This window comes from Tursiops truncatus, chromosome 9 (assembly GCF_011762595.2).
Source record: "Tursiops truncatus isolate mTurTru1 chromosome 9, mTurTru1.mat.Y, whole genome shotgun sequence".
NCBI classification, from domain to species: Eukaryota; Metazoa; Chordata; class Mammalia; order Artiodactyla; family Delphinidae; genus Tursiops; species Tursiops truncatus.
Genome location: NC_047042.1, coordinates 60,106,796 through 60,119,400, shown reverse-complemented (window position 1 = coordinate 60,119,400; position 12,605 = coordinate 60,106,796). Strand labels below are relative to the sequence as shown.

Here is a 12,605-nt window from a genome sequence, read left to right as displayed (position 1 = left end):
CGTGGCTGCAGCTTCTGCAGCCCACACACAGCTGGAAAACATAAGTGGGAGCTAGTTCTTTTTTTTTTTTTTTTTTTTTTCGGTACACGGGCCTGTCATCGTGTGGCCTCTCCCGTTGCGGAGCACAGGCTCCGGAGGCACAGGCTCAGCGGCCATGGCTCACAGGCCCAGCCGCTCCGCGGCACGTGGGATCCTCCCAGACCGGGGCACCAACCCGTGTCCCCTGCATCGGCAGGCAGACTCTCAACCGCTGTGCCACCAGGGAAGCCCTGAAGCTAGTTCTGATTGTCAAATGCCCGGCATGATGTGTTTTGAACTAACATGCAGAAACTCAACCACAGCAGGGTCCATGTGGCCGTGAGAAGCCCCAAGGATTCACTCTGAGGGACTCAGACAAATGACAGGCCATCAGGCCCCAAGAGAGCATAAGCACCGCAAGTGAGACTGCCCCCAACCAGACCATCAACCTCCACTAAGTGCCGCCTGGGGAGCCCCAGGCTTGGCAGACTGGGTTCCCGGAAGAATCACTGCTCCGATGCTCTTAGTCCTGCGCCTGAGGTTTCTAGAGGGCCTAGTCTGGGCCAGGTGTGTAGGTGATAGCAAGATACGCAGAGGTATAGAGGAAGCAGAGTGAGGCAAGGGTTACAGGACCACCCAGGTCAGGGCCAGAGGCCCAGCGGATCTGACTGATTGTGAGAGGAATCCAACAAGGGCAGCCCTGACTAGCCAGTGACAAGGGACAAATGGCCCCAAACTGCCACAACAATGAGAAGGTGACATTTTCTAAGCATCTTCTAAGATCAAAGGACACAAGAAAGAAACAAAAATCAAAGCAAAAAACAGTTCCTTCAGCAACTGAGTCTGATCTAAGGAGTTAGTGTCAGAAGGGCCTGACTGCACGTATACTCACGTTCCCTGACATCTCAGCAGGTCACGTCCTCCACCTGCCCCCTCTCCCAGGACACATGCTCACTCCCCCGCCCCCAGGTGTGACTTCCATGGGCATCCCTAAACCTGATGCTGCAAGGCCCAGCAAAGGCTCCCAGTAGCCACCTTTCCTCCAGCTTCATTAGGGCTGAGTGATGGAGCATGTGCCATGCATGTGAGCCAGCTCTGCTGTCATCTCACTGTCCCTCGTCATGTTTTAAAAGAATTACATATGCACACGACTCTCTCACCTGAAGGGTTCACAGGATCTTATACACACTAGGTCTCAGACCTATGTTTACTGTATTGAATGAAAAAAACAAGTGAGGGGCAGATAAGACTGTTGGAGGGGTATTGGGAAGGGCAGGAGGTAGGTAGTTTTTAGCAAGTGGGATTACTTTGGCCCTGGTTTCAAACCAAGGGTGCCACATACAGTTGGGTAGTATGTGCACTGCACAAAGCTGCCTAACTGAGGGGATGAGAGACTGCTGAAATCCAATCCATATTCCATGTGCCAAACTGTGAGCCCTTAGGCCTGCATCTACCCAGAATCTTGACAGGTTCCTTTAATTCTCTGTGCCTCAGTTCCTCATCTAAAATGGAATAATAATTGCTGGGGTGGGAGGATGCTTGTTCTCAACTCCCAGTGTCTCCTGGGAGTTTGGAAGGAGTTCTACTGGTCTACCCTGCAGACCTTTACTCTCTTCCTTTTTATTCACTCCATCCTGAGGGAGGATGTGTGACCTGATTGGTTAATTGGGGAAAGAAAGGAAAGAGGGGCATTAGGCTCAGCTGCACCCTTTCTCCTCTGGGAGTGAGCTGCTCTTCTGGGGGCTGGCCCCTCCCACCACATGGTCCTGGGCCTGAGATGAGGTGGAGAAGTCTGTCCAGCTCTGGGCCCACCAGGCCTCATGAGTTGCTGTGTCTCCTACCTTCCCTTTATCAATCACAGAGACGATATGTATTTTACCCCAATCCAGTTGATATCCTTTGTTTCCCTTGGCAATTTGTTCAGAACTCAGGAGGAGAAGAATACTATTTAATGAGAACCTCCCCCGCCCTGAGAAGAAAACCAATAATATCCACCTGAATGGATTATCGTAAGGCGCAAACGAGATAATACACACGTGTGCTTAGCATGGTGCTCGGCATAGAGGAAACAAGTAGTGGGTAAACAACAAAGCTCCCAAAACACTTACTGACATAAAGATCAACACTATTATCACATGTTAAGCACTCCTGGTCACACTTCGCCTGGTCCTGAGGGCCTGTGGCAGCACATTTCCCTGCTACCTTCCTCCTCCTCTAAGACAAAGTCCATACCATCTTTCAAGGGCCTAAGAACTGGCCTAAGGCCACAGTGGTTATAAAGGGCAGAGGTGGTTTGCCAGTCCAGGTCATCAGACTCCAGAGCCCAGTTCAGGTTATGATAGGTGCTGTGATAACAATAAAATAGGCTAGAGGTGAGTGGGTGGAGGTGAAGTTAGTCAAAGAAAACCACTATGAGTATAAAACACCTGATTGACAAGAAAGAGACACTCATGAGATGGTTTGAGAGCAAGGCCTTTACAAAGGCCTTGGGACTTACAAAGGCAAAGGGACAAACCAGTTAGCCCTCTTGTAGAAATAAGTTAGACATGTTGGGTGAACAGGCAAAAGGGCCTACATAAAGAATAAAGATCTGTAAATAGCTATGTCAATCCTGAAAGAAAGGCGAAGTATACCAAGACACCAGGTTACAACCACAAAGCCATAGTAATAAAAGCTATGGTCATGACCAATGAAACACAAGAGAGAGCTAGTATATTTTGTGCATGGCTGCAACCTTAAAATATTGTTAGATGGTCATGATTCTTTTAAAATATATATATTAAATATTTGTTTAGGGCTTCCCTGGTGGAGCAGTGGTTGAGAGTCCGCCTGCCGATGCAGGGGACACGGGTTTGTGCCCCGGTCCAGGAAGATCCCACATGCCACGGAGCAGCTGGGCCCGTGAGCCATGGCCGCTGAGCCTGTGCGTCCAGAGCCTGTGCTCCGCAATGGAAGAGGCCACAACAGTGAGAGGCCTGCGTACCGAAAAACAAACAAACAACAACAACAACAAAAAATATATATATATATATATTTGTTTAATGTAAAGCCAGTCCCACCATTTCTAGTTTAAAAACTAATAAGTAGATAAGGCTGTTCTCTAGAGTGTCTCTGTGGAAACCCTAAAAGGCACCAGGATGGATTATGATTTCTGATGATTTCCTGTATAAGGTCTCTGCAATTTTGCAGCAATCGTAGTTAGGAAAAGGAATGGGGAAGAAGTTCTGAATATACAGCACTGTTATTGCACTGGCTGGACAATCTATACAGGAAATTAGAAAAGAATCAAGACATGGGGTAAAGAACGAATTGTAGAGTAGGTGGTGCTAGGAAAACTGTCTTACTATATGGAGAAAAATAAAAGTGAGTCTTTCAACCTAACAAATACAAAAGATTAAATACCTAAATGTGAAAGCTAAAATTACAAAATTAATAGAAAAAATACAGGAGAATACCATGGAAACCTAAAGGAAAGAAAGGACTTAATAAAGAAAAAATGCAAAAATGCAAATCGTATGTCAAACAAGAGATTGATTAATTATGCCAAAATTAAGAATTTCTGTCCAACAAAGGAAAAGATATTTTACAAAGTCTAAAACTAACAAAAGATTAATATCTACCAAAAGAAAATTAAGTCCTCTTTGGAGGAAGGTAATGTTAACCAGAGCCTCTACAATTATTCATATGCAAAGTCTGGAATTGAATCAAAATTATCAGAAATGCAAAGAAACAGGACGAAATTATCAAAACCCAAAAGAAAAAAGACAATATCAATAGACCTATAGGTGATCCAGATATGGAAGTTACCAGACAGCAACTTTAAAATGAGTATGAATAATGTGCTCAAGAAAATAAAAGATGAAGAATCTCACAAAAGACTGATATCTACTTTCTACAAAGAAACAGAAATTATAAAACTGAAAAATAACTGAAAGTAATATATTATTATATATATTTAATAGCATGGCAAAAGAGAAAAAACATGAACCAGAAGATAGAGCAAGAGAAAATATCTAGATTAAAGTACAGAGAGAGAAAAAGATGGAAAACATAGGAAAGAATATTTTTTTAAACCCTATAGAACAGTGAAAATATGTAGTAATATATGTATAACTGGAGTACCAGGAGAGAAAAGAAAGGATGGGATAAAAGCAATATTTGAAAAGACAATAGACAATAATTTTCAAAACTGATGAAAGGTATCAACCCCAAACTGACGAAGCTCTACATATACTAACGGAAGTGTCAAAGAAAACCACCTCTAGGCACATCATAGTAACACTGTTGAAAATTAAAGAATGAGAAGAAGCAAAAAAAAAATTAAAAAGCAGTCAGAGGTTAAAAAAAAGACACATTACCTTCAAAAGAGTAGTAATAAAAAATGTCAACTTATTTATCAATAGAGATAATGAAAGACTAAGGTAAGATAATGGAATTAAATACTTAAAGTGCTGAAAAGAAAATAAGCCACCAATCTAGAATTCTATACCCACTGAAAATATCCTTCAAAAATAAAGGCAAAATAAAGACATTACCAAACAAAAACTGAAAAAAAAAAATTTATTGTAATATACCTGCTAAAGAAATACTAAAGAAAGTTCTTCAAGCAAAAGGAAAATGTAAATGCAATAATTATTCCAACTAAAACAAAAAATTATCAGACTGGATTTTTAAAAATCCACATATATGCTGGTTATGAGAGATAAGCTTTAAATATATACTAGACCATAAAGAAATCTCAACAAATATCAAAGGATTGAAATCATACAGAATATATTATGACTAAAGTGGAAATAAGCTAGAAATCAAAAACAAACAGATAACCCGAAAAATAGCCCAAATGCTGTGAATTAATCAATACATGTCTAAATAGCCCACAGGTCAAAAGAATAAATCACAATGGGAATTAGAAAACATTTAAGCTAAATTATATGATTATATAATTTATTAACTTCTGGGATACAAAGCATTACTTAGAGGGAAACTTGTAGCCTTAAAAGATATTACAAAAGAAGAAAGCTGAGGTGGGTAGAAGGTGGGAGAAATGGGTAAACTGGTTTTGTTTTGTTTTGCTTTATTTTATTTTAATTTAAATAAATTATAATAATTATTTTTTAAAAGGGTGAAGGATCCTGGTAAACCGCACAGACTTTTGGTTGGCACCTTTAAATGTAAAGCTACAGAATGGATGAAAATAAAAAGATGGAAAAAAAGATATACCATGAAAACACTAATCAAAGGAAAGCTGACGCAGCTATACCTAAACAGACACTAAGGCAATAAGCATTATGAGAGATGAAGAGATATCTCATAATGATAGAAAAGTCTATCCGACGGGAAGCTATAAGAATTCTATGTGTATATGCATCAAATAACATAGTCACAAAATGTATAAGCAAAGTAGGCCCAGCTTATCTATGGTCACAAAGGGAGTTAATACACTGTATCTGTTTAGCTTGCCTTGCACTACCAGTGCCTAAGTGCCTGGCACATATTAGGTGCACAGTAAATGACTTAAAAAGCCAGTATTACAAACCAGGATGCCTAATACTTCTTATACCCACCCCTGCAGAAATTCTCCAAGCAAATTACTAGTGTTTAAAACATACACATCACACACAAACAGAAACGCAATTACCTAACTAGTACAGGATGGTGCTTACAGGCATGATGGGCTTTGGACTCAGAAACACCTAGGTTCGTATCCCAGCTCCTTCACTTCCTGGCTAGGCAACCTTGGGAGTGATAACCTCTATGAGTCTGTATTCCCTCATCTGTAAATTGAGGAATAATAATACCTCCTTGCAGGTTTTTCCAAGTATGAAATAGAATAATATATGAAAAGTGCCTAGCATAGTATCAGGCACTAAGTAAACTCTCAATTAATGGTAGTACTCAATATTAATAATTATATGTAAGAAATATTGAAAATAATCCTGAAATAGCAGTCATGAAGCCCCTAAAAATTAGAATCAGAAATGCCCAAAGGGCTTCCCTGGTGGCGCAGTGGTTGAGAGTCTGCCTGCCAATGCAGGGGACATGGGTTCGTGCCCCGGTCCGGGAAGATCCCACATGCCGCGGAGCAGCTGGGCCCATAAGCCATGGCTGCTGAGCCTGTGCCTCCGGAGCCGGTGTTCTGCAACGGGAGAGGCTACAACAGTGAGAGGCCCACGTACCGCAAAAAAAAAAAAAAAAGAAATGCCTAAAGAAGAAGAGGAGGAAGAATAAGAGGAAGAGGAAGGAGAAGAAGAAGAAGTAGAAGGAGGAGGAGGCGGCTAAGAATCAATAATTTAAGACAAAATAGAAATAAATAATAAAATAAAATAGAAAATAATAGCAAATTAAACTCAAAGAAAGCAGAATGAAAGAAAGAATACAAGTAAGAGTGGGAATCAATTAATTAGAAAACAAACCTACAAAGCCAGAAGTTAGCTCTTTGAAAAAAGCATATAATTCATAGAACACAAATTACCAGTATCGGGAATGGAAACAGAGACATCCCTGCAGATCTTACAGACTTTAAAGGGACAATAAGAGGATATTCATAATTCACAAGGACACATGCACCCCAATGTCCATTGCAGCACTATTTACAATAGCCAGGACATGGAAACAACCTAAATGCCCAAAGACAGATGAATGGATAAAGAAGATGTGGTACATATAAACAATGGAATATTACTCAGCCATAAAAAGGAATGAAATTGGGTCATTTGTAGAGATGTGGATGGACCTAGAGTCTGTCAGACAGTCTGAAGTAAGCCAGAAAGAGAAAAACAAATATCATATATTAACACATATATGTGGCATCTAGAAAAATGGTACAGATGAACCTATTTGCAGGGCAGGAATAGAGACGTAGACATAGAGAACGGACATTTGGACACAGGGTGGGAAGGAGAGGGTGGGACGAATTAGGAGATTAGGGTTGACATATATACACTACCATGCGTAAAATAGATAGCTAGTGGGAACCTGCTATATCGCACAGGGAGCTCAGCTCGGTGCTCTGTGACAACATGGATGGGTGGGATGGGGGGCGAGTGAAAGGGAGGTCCAAGAGGGAGGGGAGATAGGTATACGTATAGCTGATTCACTTCATTGTATAGCAGAAACTAACACAATATTGTAAAGCAATTTTATTCCAATAAAAAAAAATTGTGTATAATTACACAATTTTATATCAGTAAAGTTAAAATATAAATTAAGTGGTTAAATTCCTTGGAAAAATACAACTTGCCAAAACTGACACAAGAAGAAATAGAAAATTTCAATTAAAAAATTTTTTTAATTGAATCCACAATTTAAAACCTTTTAACTCAATGCTCAGAAGCCTTCTCCAGAAAATTCTCCCAAATATTTAAGGAAGAAATAACACCAATCTCACACTAACTCTTCAAGACCATAAAGAAACAGAGGGACCACTTCTAGCATATCCTGGACACCAAAATCTCACAAGGCTGCTGTTACAAGAAAGGAAATTTGCCAGCCAACCTCCCTCATGAATTTATATACAAAACCCTACACAAAATATTAGTAAGTCAAATCAAACAATATATACAAAGATAATGCGTCAGAGCCAAGGGTGGTTCATTCCAGAAATGTAAGGTTGGTTTAACATTCAAAAACCAATCAGTGTAGGGATCACCAAGGTCTATTGTGAAAGAATAAAAGCGAAGGGCTTAGGATAGGGTTAAAAAAAATTGCCCCAGAGGAGCCTTGTGGGAACTGATTCACCACCATACCTCTGGCTTCGACGCATCTCTTGTACCATATCAGGCTGACCCTTGAGAAGAAGTAAGAAGGGCCAAAGAAACACCCCTCGCAAAGCCTCCTGGTGTGTGCACTCTGGGCTGCTTTCTCCCTGGTGGAGTGACCATCATCACCTCCTCTACTTCACAACCTCGCTCGGAGAGCCCAAGGAGCCACTCGGGACTGGACGGTTCTCCGAAAACCATCACCTGGGCACAGCACACTCACCTGAGGGCCGGGGGCTGGCTCCCCTGCCGTTTGAACACTCTTTCCAGCCTCTCCTGGGTCGTCGGGGCATTCCCACTGGACAAGGAGAAATTCAAGGCGGTCCTGTCGGCCTCTAGGCCACTGTCCACGGCTGGGCTGTCCTCTGAAAGGTCTCTCCACCGGCCGCTCCCGCTCTGGGGAAGCCCTTTGCCTGGCAGGGGAGGAGGGCTGCTGGGCGAGGCTCTCCACTTTTCCAAGGTCAGGGAGCTGAGCAGGCCCAGGGTGCTCCTGGGGGTGGAGGAGGTGCTGGAAGCCGGGCCCTCCTGCGGGACAGGCGGGGGACAGGCTGGGGTATGAGCAGACAGCTCGGGCGCTTGTAGGCTCCCCTCCTCGTGGGGTTGGGTCGTGCTGCTCAAGGCCGGGGACTGCCTCAGCGAGCGTCTGCGGAGGGAATCCTGAAAAGAGCAAGGACAAAAGCAGCGGTGAGGATCCCCTTGGAGGGAGGTAAGAAAATATCCCACGTCAAGCATTTACCCATGATCTTCCCTCCCCCGGGAATGTCTTTCCCATCCTTAACTCCTTCTCCTAAAATCCTACCCACCCTTTGAGGAGACACGCAGGGGCTACCACTTCTGTAGCGCTTTCACAGAACCCCACCCACATAAATCCCAGGAGCATGCCTTGGTCCCCCCTCATACCCCTTACAGAGAGCTCCAGGGTCAGACCTGTGTTCCCGTGTCACCCCCTGCCAGCCGTGTGCTCTGTGACAAGTCATTGAACTTCTTTGTCCCTCACTACCCCACCTGCAATATAACCTGTCCATAACCTGCTATCAATAATTCCTAAATCCCAAAACCCCTAAAAAATGACCATTTCTTTTGGAATCCCATGGCAAATTCTTTTTCATTCTTATGAGGTAGGTTGCTTGCATTCTTGGGTTTTTTTGTTGGTTTTTTTTGGGTTTTTTGGCCATGTGGCTTGCGGGATCTTAGTTCCCAGACCAGGGATTGAACCTGGGCCCTCGTCAGAGAAAGCACAGAGTCCTAACCATTGGACCGTCAGGGAATTCCATTGCGGTCCCTTTTTAAGTGTGAATACTCATATGTTTTGCTGCAGAAATGTTTTATTTATGGGGTGCTACTCCAAACCCTACTGCAGGCGTTCTGTGGTATGTGGTTTATGCATTGTATTTCCTTTCTGAAGTTTAAAAACAAAATCTACATTCCGAAACACATTTGCTCAAAGCTTTTGGATGAGGGATTGGGGACCTACAGTGCCGATCTCCCACAAGACCATGGTGAGGACCAAAGGAGAGACCCAGACCCACGTAAGGCACCATCACAGAGCCAAACCCTGCACAGCAGCCAGCAAATATTACTTACTGCTATGCATCTTTGCCCCCGTCCCCACTTACATATGGCCTTAACCCTTCCTGCCAGTAGACCAGGTGATGGAGGCCATTCTTCCTTCAACTCTGGTGTCCCCAGAGCTCCCAGCCCAGTGACCTATACATAGTAAGCAATGCTTACTTTTTGAAATGAAGGAATTTCAGAGGCGTCAACAGAAATGTCCTCTCTCACTATCAATCATTAACCAATGAAATGAGAACTCACGTTGTTACCAATCTGAGGTAGAGGAATAGGGGTAGGGGACAAAAATACACCTGCTGGGCTCTTCCTGGGTTTAAAATTCTGGACCTCTCAGCATTTCCAGAAATAATCCTGGGCCAAATGGTAAAGCCTGTGCCAGAAAAAGAACAGCAAATTCTGCCATATTCCCGCCTGGTGGAAATTACTAGGCACTATAAACCTCCTCCGAAAGCCACCCAGGGCATCCCTTGCCACAGAACAAGGAAAACATTAGTCAACATTCCCAAGGAGACCCAAACTTCCGGCCAAGGGCAGGGAACCCAGACTCCTCCTCATTCTTCAAAAGCGCAGAGCTGATCCATATGCCATACCTAATGATGCACTACCTGGCAACCTTGCTCTTTTCTCTTGAGCAACCAATAAGCATGGCCAAGGTACTCAAAGGCCCACAGAACACCTTCCAGAATACCTGGGGAAATTCTACCTCTGTGTCCTTCACGGGATTCAGATACTCCAGGGGAAAAGAACACCTCCAAGAACAATCACTTCTCCTTTGGGGAGAAGTTTGCAGCAATCTCTCAGCAGTAAAGCAGGTACAAGCCATCTTCCTCACACCTCAGTTATGAAGGGGTCTGAACCGCACAGACTTGATTAGAAAGTCATGATAGGACAGGACCCTAGTGTTCATCTGGTCCACCAGTTCCCAAAGTGCAGTCCACCGACCTTACAGGTCTAACCCCAAACCCTTTCAGGGAGCTCAAAATTATTTTCATAATAATAATACAACATGATTTGCCTTTTTCACTGTGTCCACATTTGTACTGACAGTGCAAAGCACTGGTGGGAAAAACTGTTGGCTGGCCCTTAAAACGAATCAAGGCAGCAGCACCAATCTTCACCAGTACTCAAGGTATTAACACCACTTGCAATAAAAGTAGATAAGTGAAATGCTAATTTCACTTAAGAATGTCCATGCTGAAGCATAACGAATATTAATTGTGTTCAATCTTGACCCTATGTTATACATCTCTTTAACAGTCTGTGTGACAAAATGGGAGGTATATACAAACATTCTGCAGGATGCAGAGGATGAGGCTGTCACCAGGAGAAGCACTTATGCAGCCATCTGAGTTGTGAGCTAAACTTGCTAGTTTTTTCACGGAACAACTGACAGATGAACTATGGTTATTCAGTATTTGAATACTGAGTACTGAGTATCTGGCAGGCATTTTCTTGAAAATAAATTGAGCCTGTCACATCAAGGAACATAAATGATACACTGTTGCCAGTGATAAAATACAAGTCATCAGGTAAAAATTAGAATCTGGGGAAACTTGTATTTGCCATTGTGAACTGGAGGGCTTCTCAAAACCTTCTGATAAGTTGAGTAGTGACATCAACAAATGCAATTTTTTATGTGTTTTTTTTTTTGTATGTTGAAATGTGTCAACGTTCAGAAGATCCATATAACTTAGTAAACCAATAATTTCCACATGACCCAATGCATCATGTTACTAAACCATGCAGTGGTAAAAGAGTCATTCAAAGTTCAAGACAAACCAGTGGAAACTGATATGTAGAAAAAGTTCATTGCGATGGTTTCAGGTTCCACATTAAGAAACAACTTGTCTAAACCCTCAGAACGGGAGAAAATATTTGCAAACGAATCAACGGACAAAGGATTAATCTCCAAAATATATAAACAGCTCAGGCAGCTCAATGTTAAAAAAACAAACAACCCAATCCAAAAATGGGCAGAAGACCTAAATAGACATTTCTCTAAAGAAGACATAGAGATGGCCAAGAGTCACATGAAAAGCCACTCAACCTCACTAATTATTAGAGAAATGCAAATCAGAACTACAATGAGGTATCACCTCACACCAGTTAGCATGGGCATCATCAGAAAATCTACAAACAACAAATGCTGGAGAGAGTGTGGAGAAAAGGGAACCAACCCTCTTGCACTGTTGGTGGGAATGTAAATTGATACAGCCACTATGGAGAACAGTATGGAGTTTCCTCAAAAAACTAAAAATAGAGCTACATATGACCCAGCAATCCCACTACTGGGCATATACCCAGAGAAAACCATAATTCAAAAAGACACACACACCCCAAGGTTCACTGCAGCACTATTTACAACAGCCAGGTCATGGAAGCAACCTAAATGCCCATCAGCAGACGAATGGATAAAGAAGATGTGATACATATATACAGTGGAATATTACTCAGCCATAAAAAGGAACGAAATTGGGTCATTTGTAGAGAGGCAGATGGACCTAGAGACTGTCATACAGAGTGAAGGAAGTCAGAAAGAGAAAAACAAATATCGTATATTAACGCATATATGTGGAACCTAGAAAAATGGTACAGATGAACCGGTTTGCAGGGCAGAATAGAGACACAGATGTAGAGAACAAACGTATGGACACCAAGGGGGGAAAGTGGGGGGGGGGGGGATGTACTGGGAGATTGGGATTGACATATATACACTAATATGTATAAAATAGATAACTAATAAGAACCTGCTGTATAAAAAAATTAAAGAAAAAGAAAACCAGATATGTCAAGTTAAGGAATTTAGTACTTTTCTATATATGAGAAGATGCAAAAGTCAGGGCTCACTGAAAGCATTCCTTTGATGCGCACCTCAGCTCTCTGGGGTCAGCACCCTGTGCTTTCACATCCTGAGTCTCCTCAGGGTGCACTATGCGGGGGTTGGTGGTGGCTGCAGTGTCTGATGGTCGGCATCCTACTTCTACCCTGCGTTCCCTCAGGGCTCACCATCAGGCCACTGCAGGGTGATGGCTTGATGGCCGCCGCATCCTTTGTTTACTGAAATGGCAGGCAACATTTTTTTCCATTGATAAGGTGCGTATTCAAGGAATGGTTTAAGTGAACTCAGACTCTGCATCTTCCTGTACAAAGAAAAGTGCTAACTTCATTAACTTGAGATGTCTGTTTTTCTCTTTTTTTTCCTTTCTTTCTTTTTTTTTGGACACGCCACACAGCATGTGGGATCTTAGTTCCCCAACC

General features: G+C 42.6%; 1 protein-coding gene across 7 annotated transcripts in view; it reads right to left on the bottom strand.

Moving 5' to 3' along the window:
• Positions 1-12,605, bottom strand: part of MINDY4 (MINDY lysine 48 deubiquitinase 4) — a 113,929-nt gene that overhangs the window by 87,311 nt on the left and 14,013 nt on the right. For all 7 annotated transcript variants that reach the window (XR_012334025.1, XR_012334026.1, XR_012334027.1 and 4 more), the window contains exon 5: positions 7,999-8,432. Coding sequence is in view for 4 of the 7 variants with exons in the window: in XM_073809797.1 (XP_073665898.1) it covers positions 7,999-8,432 (434 nt within the window). In the remaining 3 variants the exon portion in view is untranslated. The remainder of the gene's footprint in view (positions 1-7,998; positions 8,433-12,605) is intronic.